Source organism: Emydura macquarii, unplaced genomic scaffold (assembly GCF_026122565.2).
Source record: "Emydura macquarii macquarii isolate MOO-44397 ecotype Brisbane River unplaced genomic scaffold, CSIRO-AGI_Emac_v2 contig_1483, whole genome shotgun sequence".
NCBI lineage: Eukaryota > Metazoa > Chordata > Testudines > Chelidae > Emydura > Emydura macquarii.
Window position 1 is genome coordinate 22,560,065 of NW_027131620.1, and position 12,413 is coordinate 22,572,477.

Genomic DNA, 12,413 nt, shown 5'->3' on the forward strand with positions numbered 1-12,413 from the left:
TTGGTTAGTAATTTAGATTGGTTAGTAATTAAATCCCAGTGTTTTAATGTCACATGCTGCAACGAACTGAACTGCAGGAGACGCATTACAGAGCCACTTGCATTCAGAAGCTGTGCTCTGAGTATCCTTTGCCTAGGATTTCTGTTGGGAGGGATGGTTGGTGTCTGTAAAGGGCATCGAGGCCCTTAGAGGGGAGGGTTAGGGTTATGAGAAGCTGCTGTGGAGTTTTAACCAGTGGCTATGCCCCTGTCTGGAGTATAGCTCCCATGGGCATGGGAAGCTCCAGAAGGGCTGTGTGGGCTATGCAATGGGACATCTGCCATAGCCTCCTGCAGTTCCCCACCTCCCGCTGGCAGAGGCCCCCTCCCCCTCGTTCCTAAAGCCCCGCCCCATTCTGCAGCTCTTCCCTCCAGCTCTCCCAGGCCCCACCCCCAAGGGGATAGAAGCAACGCTTTTCGGCGTGACCCCTCCCTCTTGCCATAGAGAAGGAAACGGCCCCACCCATCGTGTGATAAAGGTGGAGCCAGCCCCGCCCCTCCCCGGCAGGGAGAGGGGTGATTGGCTGAGCCCGAGAGCGGGCGGTCACGTGAGCCGCCTCCCTTGCAGTGAGTGACCGCGGGGCCCGAGGGCAGCGGGGCGGCCTGTGGTGTGGCCTGGGGACGATGAGCGGCGCCCGGCGGAAGGAGGAGCCCCCGGCCCCGCCGCCGCACCCGCAGCAGCAGCACCTGGTGGCCAACGGCGGCGGCGCGCTGCGGGGCTCGGTGTGGGGCAAGGCGCTGCGGAGCGACTCCGCCTGGGAGGACAAGGTGCGGCCGGGGCCGGGTGGCCCGGACTGGCTGGGCGGCGGGAGAGCGGCCCGTGGGTCACGCGGGGCCGGGGGTCAGCGCGGGGGGCTGGTGCTCGTCTTCTCGGGGGGCTGCTGGCCTCTGGTGGGGTCGCCCACGGGCGCTGGGAGGGTTGAGGGCTGCTGGGAGGGTTGAGGATACCTGCAGCCCCATGAGCTGGGGCAGCCCTTTTGGTATTTTTCTCTGCTAGTTTTTGTTGCCACATCTTCAGAAACCCGATTTGATTTTTTTCAGAAATCAGGCTAGTCACTTCTTCCCTGTGACACTAGGGCACAGACACTCCAGGAGCGAAATTGCAGTGCTCCATGTGGGGAGATCATCTACATGCTGCTGTCTTAACTTTTCTTTAATAATTGGAGCTATAAAACTTCCCATGCAAGCAGCTAAAGGCCTCAATTACACGTCCCAACCAATGCTGCTCTTTTGCCTTCTGTGAATGAATTGATGCTCATTTAGGCCAGGTCTACACTATGAACTTACATTGCTATAACTCCATTGCTCAGGGGTGTGAAAAATCCATAGTCCTGAGCGAGGCACTTATATCAACCTATCCGACTGTGTCAACAGGAGGTCTTCTCCTGTCAGCATAGCTGTCGCCTCGCACTGAGGTGTATTAACTAAGCTGATGGGAGAAGCTCTCCCATTGGTGTAGTAGCATTTTCATTGACGTGGCACAGTTGCGTCATTTTAAGTGTAGAGCTGTCCTGACTATCAATGAGCCTGGTCTGATGGATGGTGTGAATGGTGAGAAAGCTGAGATTTCAGAATGATACAGAAATAGGTGTTCTACTCAGCAAGAATCCTCTACCTGACATCACACAAAAACAAGTAATCTTACATTTTGCATATATAAAAAGGAAAGGGAGGAAATTGTTAAAAGAAAAAAATCTCCATATATGTCTTTGGGCTAATCTACACTTAAAACTTACAGCAGCATAGCTGTATCAGTACAGCTGTGCCACTGTAAGAACGCTTGTGTAGCCACATTATGTTGATGGGAGAGAGCTTTCCCGCTGACGACACAAAACCACCTAAACAAGCGGCGGTAGCTATGTTGGCGAGAGAGTGTCTCCTGCCAATATAGCACTGTCCACACAAGTGCTTATGCCAGCAAAATTTAGTTTGCTCAGGGTGTTTTTTCCACACCCTTGAGTGACAAAAGTTTTGCTAGCATAGGCAAGACCGTCATATGTAGTCATAGTTGTAGCCATATCAGTCCCAGGGTACAAGAGAGACAAGGTGGGTAAGGTAATATCTTTTATTGAACCAACTTTTGTTGGTGAGAGAGACAAGCATTTGAGCCATGCAGACCTGAAGAAGAGCTCTGTGGCTTGCAAGTTTGTCTCTCTCACAAACAGAAGTTGGTCCAGTAAAAGATATTACCTCACCCACATCCTCTCTTTTGCAATGAGAGGCATATGTGGGAAAGTGTCAGGTATTGCATGGTGGTCTAGACTGGCTCTGAGACATGCAATGGTAGTAAAAATGTCAATGGCCCTACACTGGTCCCACTGGTGCTGGTAAAGCTACAGCAGTGCTAGAACAGTGAGTGGATTTCTGAAAACTGGCAAAGATGTAGCTAGCCTCTGGTACTTGTTAATGACTTGTCTACTCTTAAAAATGCTTGCTGGTGTAGCTAAACCCTCCTAGTGGAGAAACAGCTTATTCTAGCAAAATACTACTTTGTCAGAATAGCTTAAACCAGTTCCCTGATCAGGGTAATTTGTACAGGCAAAAGACCTTTTTTCCTGGTATAACTGTTTACATTAGGGCTTTTGCTGGCCTAACTGTCAGTCAAAGTGGGGAAAAAACTGTACTTCTGACTGGCATTGCTATACTGGCAAACCTGTAGACCAGGCCTAAGACTAGGTGAGTTTTATTTGCTCACAGGTACCTCCTCTACTGCAGAAATTAAACATAGATGTATATAAAACAAGTCATTTAAACGTTCTCTGCCTTAATTTTCTTTCTGCAATAAATGAGAATAATCCCTTCCTACCTCACAGGAATACTGTGAGGGTGAACTTATTAACGATGGTGAGGTGCTCAGATACCATGGTAGTGACGTAAGTAGATCTCCAGTTCCTTTTGCTTAATGCTCCCTCTGTACATCAGGCTAGTTTTATTGTCACCTTGTGAATGTCCCAAGTGAATACAACTCCATATTCTCAGTGCAGTTGCCCCTTTTATATCAATCATTTGTTTAGACTAGTGCTTTAAAGGGGTTGCTTTTTCAGATCTGAACAAGAGAAGCAAGTGTTTCCTCTAACGAGATCTAGAATGTAAATGATTACAAGTGTTCAGTGTAAGTTTTACAACTTACATATATTTATAGAGGACCAAATTCTGCTCTGTTACACCACAGTGGAGTGACTCTGGATTTATACAAAGGTAATTAAGAGCAGGATTCAGCTCACTGATTCTGCTTTAGAGTTAAATCAAATTTGTACATGCACAATCCAAAAATCAAAACCAGGGGTAAACTAACACTTGGCTGTTTCATTTGGCTATCTATTGTAAGATGATGGTCATCCACCTGGGCTATTTGGGGAGTAGCACAGTGTAACTTGTAAGGCTGATTGGCATGGCTTAACTCTTCTGCCATATTTTTCAGTTATAAATGTCATGACTGCTCACTATTCCATTGTGGTGCTCTGTCAGCTTTCATTAATAAACACATTAAGGAATGGGTTCCACAAAATAGATGCATCTACCTGACTTTAAGCAAATAAATTGTTCTGCTGCAATCACTGGAACTACTTGCATGTGTAAAGTTAAATTCCAGTATGTGTTTGCAGGTTCAGAGCTGTATCTTCCAAACGGGAGCAGAGTATAAATAATAACTCCTAGAGCAGTTATTTTCTGTTTTCATAAAGTTGTATTTGGGACTCACAGAAAATCTGTAAAACTGTGTAATTTAGGCATGTTACACATTCCTATTAAAATAAGCCTTCGTATCATTTTATTTTAAAAAAAAATCAGTATTGTTCGTATTCTTTCTATTTGAATGAATCAGATACTTTTTTAAAAGCAATTAAAAAAATAACAATACATTTGGAAGAATGTGGCCAGAGGTTTTTTTGGGGGGGTGTGATTTTTTTAGCTAGAATTGCGACATTCTTGCATTTCTTGCTATAAGCAAGCTGTGATTCCAAAATTGTGTTGTGACAAACAACACAATCAGCAGGTCAATGGCTTGAGTTTTCAGTAGCCATCGTGCAAATAAAAGGCCTTCCCTGAGGTGCCACTGCCAACACAGCAAAGGAGTCATTTGAGCTCCTGGAGATGCTGCCACAGTTGTCACCTGGGCTTCTTTCTTCTAACTGTGTGCAAAGGCTTCTTTAAAAAATAACGTTGACCCTGAACATGATAGAAGGTGAATTGACAATGAAGAGATATTTCGCTTTCTGGAGAAATTGACTTATTTGTTTATCAGTGCATGGAGAGATGCTGTTAATGCATAATTGGCTTCAAACAAGCTGAGATGTTGGGATGTGTGGAAACCCAAACAGCCTTTCACAGCCCCATGATAAAAATTCTGTAGGCCAAATTCTGTCTTAAGTTATGTTGGTGCAGTGAAGGTGCAAAGATGTATTTGAGATCAGAACTGAATTTTGATCGGAAGCATGCGGCAGGGTGGAATACAAGCATTCATAGCTGCCTGGACTCTACAAGGAGAACAGGAATAGAAAGTTACAAAGTGTTGTCACTCGGATGTTCAGGGATGGCTATGAATAACAAACCCAATCCCATGTATGTAAATAGGTTCATTTTTAGTCTCTTTGGAATAGAATTGAACTTTAAACAATGCTTTTTTCATAATTCCAATTTATGTATGTCTTTTTTTTTAACAGCCCTATGAAGAAAAAGGTTTTCCTTAGTGATGGTGGATTTTTTATCTCCATGATGCATAATACGCAGCAGATTCTGTCATTTGTAGTTGCTTGAGAGTACAGAATTGCTGGCAACATTTGTGGGTGATGGGAAAGACATCAAGAATGATACAGGCATTTAAAACTGGCAGAAGAATATAAATAACTGAAAAGTTGGACTTACAAACATTGATAGTATCAAATTCTAAAACAAATGGATTAAATATCTGTTCTCTGTGTGTCCCACAAGTGGTAGAAGTGTAAACTGAAGCCAGAATTTAAGCCTTGTCTACACTAGCACTTATGCCGGCAAAACTTTTGTCACTCGAGTGTGAAAAAAACACCCCTGAGCAACAAGTTTTGCTAGCATAATAGCTAGTGTGGACAGCGCTATGTTGGTGGGAGACACTTTCCTGCCGACATAGCTTCCGCCATTTGTTTAGGACAGTTGTTTTATTATGTCGGCGGGAGACACTCTCTCCCATTGACATAATGTGGCTACGCAAGTGCTCTTACTGCTGGCACAGCTGTACTAATACAGCTGTGCTGCTGCTGTAAGTTTTAAGTGTCCACTAGTCCTTGGAAACTGGAGGGGGTGGGATCCATTTATTGAGGTTAGCTGCTTTCATAGACTCTATATATATAGTTTCTTAAAATACTTTTTCCTTTAAAAGCAATCGATGGGTTCAGAGTCTTGATCTTTCCAAGGTAGTTGCATGAAATGCTCTTATAAATCGTTTATCTAAACTAGATATTAGATGTGAGATACCAAACTTTGCTGCTGTTTTTTTTTTCTCTCCTCAGGATGAGTTTTTAGACGTGATCTACTGGTTCCGACAAATCATTGCAGTTATTTTGGGAGTCATCTGGGGCGTAGTTCCATTGAAAGGATTTGTGGGAATAGCAATGTAAGGTTTATTTCCTCTTATCTGACATGTTGTTTTTTCTCCCCAGATGTTGAGGTCCCAATATCTCTAGTCTATTTTAAAACAGTAAAGCAGTGGGGTGATGGAGATGCATTAAAGTCTGACATTCCTTTTAAATACAGTATCATAGTGCAAGTTATAATGCATCATGTGTCATGTAACCTAATCAGCCAGTTGGCATCTGTAACACTCCTACCCCTGCCCCCTATTCTGAATAGTTATTATTTTGCTTTACTAACATTCTCAGGCTTACTGGAGCAATGCCCAATTTCTGTCTACTAAAACAGTGGTTCTGAATATTTTCCATACTATGACTCCTTTTCCCCATACTGGGACCCCCTGTCCCATGTAACTGCGAGCCACATGGGAAATACAGAGTGGTCACAACCCCTGATCATTGTTTGCAGCTTCCAAGTTGATTGCCCTTGTTGTAGAATGTGTACTGTACAGTCCCACTACTGGTGTTTGTTCCTTTTTGAAAACAAAAAGTTGTCTCTTCAAAACAGAAAATGTAAACTGTAACAAGTAAAGCATCATTCTCGGGGATACTTCTGCTGTTTTCTCATCCTTCTCACCAGAGATACCACTTTACCAAAATCAGTACCTTCAATATTATTGTAAGGGGAAGAGGCTTCCAAAATAACTTAATGTTTTTATTTATAGCTGTGCAAACCTATAGCAAAATCTCTAATCTGTCCCGATGTACGGGATCCTTGTTCACTTTTAGCAAAGATGTTGCAGTGAGCACATTAGTTTAATTAAAAAAGTTTTGTAACAGAATTTGGAAAGTTTACCAATCACCTATGAGTTAAAGGACCAGGCCTCCTAGCCAGAGGTAAACACAGAACATGGGAGAGGCATCAGAGGCAGTGCTCTAGGTGTTGAAGATGGGTAGCACTGGGATTTCATTAATGGTGCTGTCCCTGAGTTCTGCTGGGGGACTCCATATCTGTATTTGCCTGTGACTGATGTTTTAGAAACTTAAAGCTCTACACCCTTCTAAGTGCTGGAAGGGAAAAGAAATTTTCTGACTCTTCCCCCTTCTCAGCACATCTTAGCTGCTGCGAGAAGGTGAGGGGAAAGGAAGGAGGTCTCTGGTTCTCTATTCTTCCAGACTGTTTTTAACCAACGGGGTGGGTCTTCTCCAGTGCCTGCTTCTGCTGCTGCTCATAGTTTCCCAGCAGCAGCAGTGTGACATTGATACAATTCTGGACAATTTCGTTGTTGCCCACATGGTTCATAATAGTAGCCCTGAAACTGACTAATCTTGTTAATGCCACTGTGAAACTGCCTGGGAAAGCTCTGAGTAGCAGAGACACTGAAGCTGTTTGCAGACACTGGAAGAAAACGCTGTATCATTTTACATCTTGAAGATTATCTTCACAACTATAAGGGCTAGAAACACTTTTTGTTTTACTGAAAGCTTAAATTCTGCAAAAATTGAAGGGTCAGAGCCATAGGCTTATCAGGGAACGCTTTATATGAACCACTGGACAGCTGGTTTTTCAGTCCCTATTATGAACCGTTAAACTAAACTGCAGTTACAATAGATGAGAAGTACACTGTTGCTTGTGGTTCACTTACTAACTCAGTGGGTCTTCCAGTAATTAGTATAACTCATGAGTTACTGTGTAGAAGGTTATAAAAGTAATTGAAGCTGATATTTGGTGTAGAGTGGAATTTTCCACAATGGGGAACTTGTGTTTAACAGTTTCTTAATGTGCCAGAAACATTTAATGCAACTGTGACTATTGTAGGTTCTCTGGTAAACATTGTGCATGTTCTCTTTGAAGAGCAACATGGAAGGCAGGAGTCCTGAGTGTATCTGGCACAGAGCTCCAGTCTTTTCCCACCCTCATCCTTTCATCTTACACAACTATCCTTGCAGAAAGTGCACTGTTTGAAGGCAAGTTTTCACTTCCCAGGTTGTCCCAATCTTGAGTCTCTTGAAGTCAGATTTAACTCTGCATTGGGGCTTGTGTGATCTTTGGAACAGGCTAGGGCAGTCCTGATGATTGCCTAAAGTTGCACCCCAGTTGGCAGTGGCTTTTAGGGCTTGGAGGAGCACAGAATTTCCGGGGCACAGATCTGGCAAGGGCACACCAGATCCACCCCTCTGGCCTGTCCATGCTTGTCTCTGCACTGCAGCTGGGGATAGGGACCCTCTACTCCTGGGGACCCCTTTACATTAGCCTAAAAGTCAATCAAGTATGGTCACAGGGAAATGGCAAATTGGGCCCTGTGTGTTTTAGGGTGAGATGAGCTCTGTTAGATTTCAGAATGGTTTTACTAAACCTAACTGGCGCTAGGACCTAAAGTGTAAAAGACTGATACTGTATTTAAATCTTTTGGGTTTAACTGTTAAATGCTCAGGAGATCACCAGAGTAACTACCAATCTCTGACTGTAGGGCCACAAATCTATGCTCTACTGGCAGCATGTGATGGAGGTAATCTTAAATTTGGATAAGAACTAGTCCCCTGCTATACCCATATGAAACCAGCCTATGATGCATTTGTAGTTCAGGCACTTGACAGGCTGGGAGAAAAGTTGGTAGAGAGTTAACATTGCCTGCACTGGAGAGACTCTGCTTTGGTATGCTTTCTTTCCAGGAGGCAAAAGAGTTTGAGCCTCTTGCAAGCTGGGGACAGGAGGAGAACATCCTACTCCTTGACTGTAATGTTGATTAGGTCATTATTTGGTTTTATCATGTAATTTGGAAATGATCGCTCCTAATATCTTTGTCCCCAGATTCTGCCTGATCAACGCTGGCGTCCTGTACCTCTATTTTAGTAGCTTTCAGCAGATAGACGAAGAGGAGTATGGAGGCACATGGGAGCTAACGAAAGAAGGATTCATGACCTCATTTGCACTGTTTTTGGTAATCCCCCTCCCCCGTTCCCTTTCCAGTTGCTCCAATTACTGCCTGTGGAGTTGTTGTGATAAGATGTGAGTGACTAGGAACACTCCATGGAATCTTAGGTAAGGGACGGCTAAGGAGCAGAAAGTTTGCAGCCAGTGAAAAGGCTGTACTGCAGCAGTAGTAAGGTCAGTTAATTCTTAATCTTCTCCCTCCCCTCTGGCATGCATGTAGCACAAAGCCAACAGTTTGGAGGATAGAACTAAAATTCAGAGGGATCTTGATAAGTTGTAGAACTGGGCTATAGACAACAAGATGAAATTCAACAAAGACAAATGCTGAATTTGTGCTCCACTTAAGGAAGAAAAGCCAAATGCCCAAATACAGAATGGGGGATAACCAGCTTGGCAGCAGCACTGCTGTGAAGGATCTGGGAGTTATGTGGAGGTTGTGATCCACCACGAGTCAGCAATGCGATGTTTTAAAAAAAAAAAAAAAAAAAAAAAATGCAATTTTAGGTTGCATTAACAGAGGCATAGCATGCAAGTCACAGGAGGTGATAATACTACTCTATTCAGCGCTGATTAGGCCTCAGCTGGAGTACTGTATCCAGTTTTGATCACCGATGTATAGAAAGAATGTAGAGAAAGTGGAAAACATCCAGAGGCAAGCGACAAAGATGATCAAAGGGATGGAATGCAAGCCGTGTGAGCAAAGGCTGAAGGAACTGCATATGTTTAGTTTGGAAAAGAAGAGATTATGGGGGGAGACATGATAGCGTTCTTCAAACACTTGAAAGGTTGCCATAAAGAAGATGGGGAGAAGTTCTCTCTTGCCACAGAGGGCCAAACAAGAGACAGTGGGTTCAAGCTACAGCACAGCAGATTTAGATTAAACCTCAGGAAAAACTCACTAATTGTAAGACCAATAGGACAGTGGAACAGACTGTCTAGGGAGATTGTGGAAGTTCCTTCACTGGAGGTTTTCAAAAAGAGGCAGGATAGCCATCTGTCTCAGATGGTTTGGACACAACAAATACTGCATCTTGGCAGAGGGTTAGATTCGATGACCCTGGCAGTCCCTTCTAACCTTATGATTCTATGATATTGGCAGTGTGATTTTTATTTTTTTTTATTTTTTAAAATCTACTCTCCATCAGGTTTAATCTAGAGCCTTAGCACTTGTTATATCAAATTCACTGCTCATGTCTTTCAGGGTCTCTGTTGTGACTCATTAATACAGCACATCTAAATTTTTTTCTTCTATGCACCCCTCTTCCCTCCACCCTCCAAAATACCTGTGATCCCATTTATGGCTGTTTTGAAGTCAGTGTAGAGGCTTTGGTGGCACCTCGGTGTGGGGCATGATAGGACTGCAAGCCAATCAGAAGGTAGACTGCAACAGTCTGTGGGATGTGATGTTCCTATGGCTGTCCACAGTGGCCCCAAAATTTAAATTTTGTCTCCTGTCAAGTAGAGTGGCCTCTTAGATTTCTGATGTCAAAAATGACTTTCCCCATGAAGTTCCATCTTGGACTCTGCTTGTACTGCTAGCACCACTCTCAGTACTAGCACAGCTTATTCGTTTTTGTGATAAGGGGGAGGGTGGTAAATGTTTGAAACCTTTCCGGGGGGCTTAATTAACTTTCACTTCCTCTTCTTTGTCCCTTCTTCAGGTTGTTTGGATAATCTTTTACACTGCCATCCACTACAACTGACCATCTGCAGCCCTTGCCTCCCAGTCCAGTCTTCAATAAATCTAAGAACATTTTAATAAATCAGAGCCTCTAACGGACTGGTGGGAGATAAAATCAGCCACCCTTTATACCAGTTGTCTGAGGAACCTGGAAGAGCCCCAGCTCTCCTGAGAGAGAAGCCAGTCTATCTTGATTTTATACAAGTGTTGCTTATTGGAACTTTTTAAAAGCCATCACAATTTTTGAAAGCAGTTCAAGACTGTTCAACTTTTGAACTTTTTCCATGACTTTATCCAATAACTGTAACAACCTCCTGTGCGCTAAAGGGTGAATCTGTTAATTTAATTTGTATAAATTACCTCACCCTCTGGATGAAATCTGTCATTAAATCGTGACTTGTCTTCCATTGTTGTCCTTCAGAAATAGATTTTTAAAACAGCAGTCACTTTAAGTTACTTTCAGGAGGAAAACACTGCAGCATTCAAACAATACATGGAGTTCAATGGTTGCTCTTGGGTTCTTTTAAGATAATTAAAGATGTGATTTATTTGAGTAAATTGACTATATTGTTACCATATTCTTTTTAAGTTAAGAATCCTTTGATCACCAGAATTTTCAAATGCTCTGCTAAAGACATGGATTTTTAAATCATTTTGCTGGGCAGAGTTAGAGTGATCTGCTTTGGGAGTGTTTAACTTGTAAACAGTGTTCATCATGCTTAGAACCTCCATCATGTTTCTGCTAGCCCAGAGGGTTACTAACTCAGTTCCCGGAGCCTACCTCAGAGTTCAGTAGTCTAGATGGATAAAATAATTCCAGAGGCATACTTCTAAATGTCAGAATTTAACTGCTTAAAATCTTAATTTTTTTTATAGTATGTATATAGAAGTCAACAGGATTCAAATGAAGACATTGACAAATGCAGGAGACTAAAAATAAATACAATTCAGGCAGCTAACGTCATAGATGCAGAATTATTAACTCTTTAAAAGAAGCGTTTTCCTAGGAGCAGATGGCCTCCAGATTTCAGTGTTGGTCTCTTCATGATACAGAGCAAAGCACCATCTAAACCAGACATTGTTGAGCTATCCCATCAGTTTAGAGCTACTCCTGGGGCCTGTTTACTTCTCTAAAATGCTTAATTACATATCTTTTCAAGACTCGTGTTCACAGCAGTATGTGCACAGTGCTGCTTATGCAGTTATCCTGAGGGAGCAGCGCCACTGTGTGGTTTGGTTGTAGAACTGTCCCTGCTGTTGTAAGCTATAGCTTGAGTAAAGTGGGGGAAGGTTTGTACCAAGATTGCCTTATGATGAGAGCTTGACCTACTTTTAATATTTTGTTGAAATCCTATGTTGTTACCTTGTCCCTCTCTTCTGAAAGCTCAAGAGCCCAGAATTCATATGTTTGTATATAAAGGCACCTAAAGTGTTTTCAGTGCTGAAAACAAGGGAAGTTTCTCATGCATTTCCCCCCAAACTTTAATGGGGGTACGGGGAATCTGCTTTGGGACCTAACTATTTGGTCCTGGGAGCTGTGGGGGGGGAAAGGGGCTCAGGCTTGCTGCTCCTGCAGACTCCGAGTTGCCAATTTAAAAAGTGAATGATCTCATGCAGACTCCTAAACATGCCGTGCTCTCGTGTGAGTGAAGAGATTTAAACCCTACTATGACTTTCTCCTCCTCCACAGTTGTAAGCATTCATTTCCTTTGAGAAATGTACTGTCCACTAGTCTAAAGTTATTCTTTGCTATCAGCATCAGTTTGTGCATTTCCTTAATTATCCACCCCCATCAATAAACTAAACCATTGTATACTTGAAAGCAATCTATTAAATAATGTCACCTGAATAACCCGTTGTGTGGCTTCTATCCTGTCTTCTGAGTATTGCAGAGCAGTGGGAGTGTGGGGCTTTTTTAAATACCCTTATTTGTGACAACTAATCTTGACCTGTAGCCCACCCGGTTTAACTTTGTCTCTTGGATCTGGGTGACAGGTTTGACACCTACCCTCCAAAGCGGGCAGCTGGGATTTAAAGCTTTATCTTCACTGGTAATAAAACGAGAACTGACCATTTCCATCATTGTGAGCCTTGTGTCCCCCTAGAACCCCAGTTCTTGCACTGTGGTTGGCAAGCTCTGGTGGCACTTTGCAGCTGGGCCCAGAAGTGCTGTGGGAGCCCTGCAGACTGGACTCTTTAAGTTTGCTCCAGGTTTG

General features: G+C 43.1%; 1 protein-coding gene across 2 annotated transcripts; it reads left to right on the top strand.

Annotated features, from left to right (window-relative positions):
- Window positions 1–533: 533 nt before the first annotated feature.
- RAB5IF (RAB5 interacting factor) lies at window positions 534–10,602 on the top strand. 2 transcript variants are annotated; one of them, XM_067554451.1, is made up of 4 exons: window positions 541–806; window positions 5,522–5,625; window positions 8,394–8,523; window positions 10,178–10,602. In XM_067554451.1, exons 1-4 carry the CDS (start codon window positions 663–665, stop codon window positions 10,217–10,219), a joined length of 420 nt encoding a protein of 139 aa, XP_067410552.1. In that variant the 5' UTR covers window positions 541–662; the 3' UTR covers window positions 10,220–10,602. The 2 variants fall into 2 exon arrangements, with proteins under 2 accessions (XP_067410551.1, XP_067410552.1); XM_067554450.1 differs by lacking the exon at window positions 10,178–10,602 and having other exon boundaries at window positions 534–806; window positions 8,394–10,167.
- The last annotated feature ends 1,811 nt before the right edge of the window (window positions 10,603–12,413 follow it).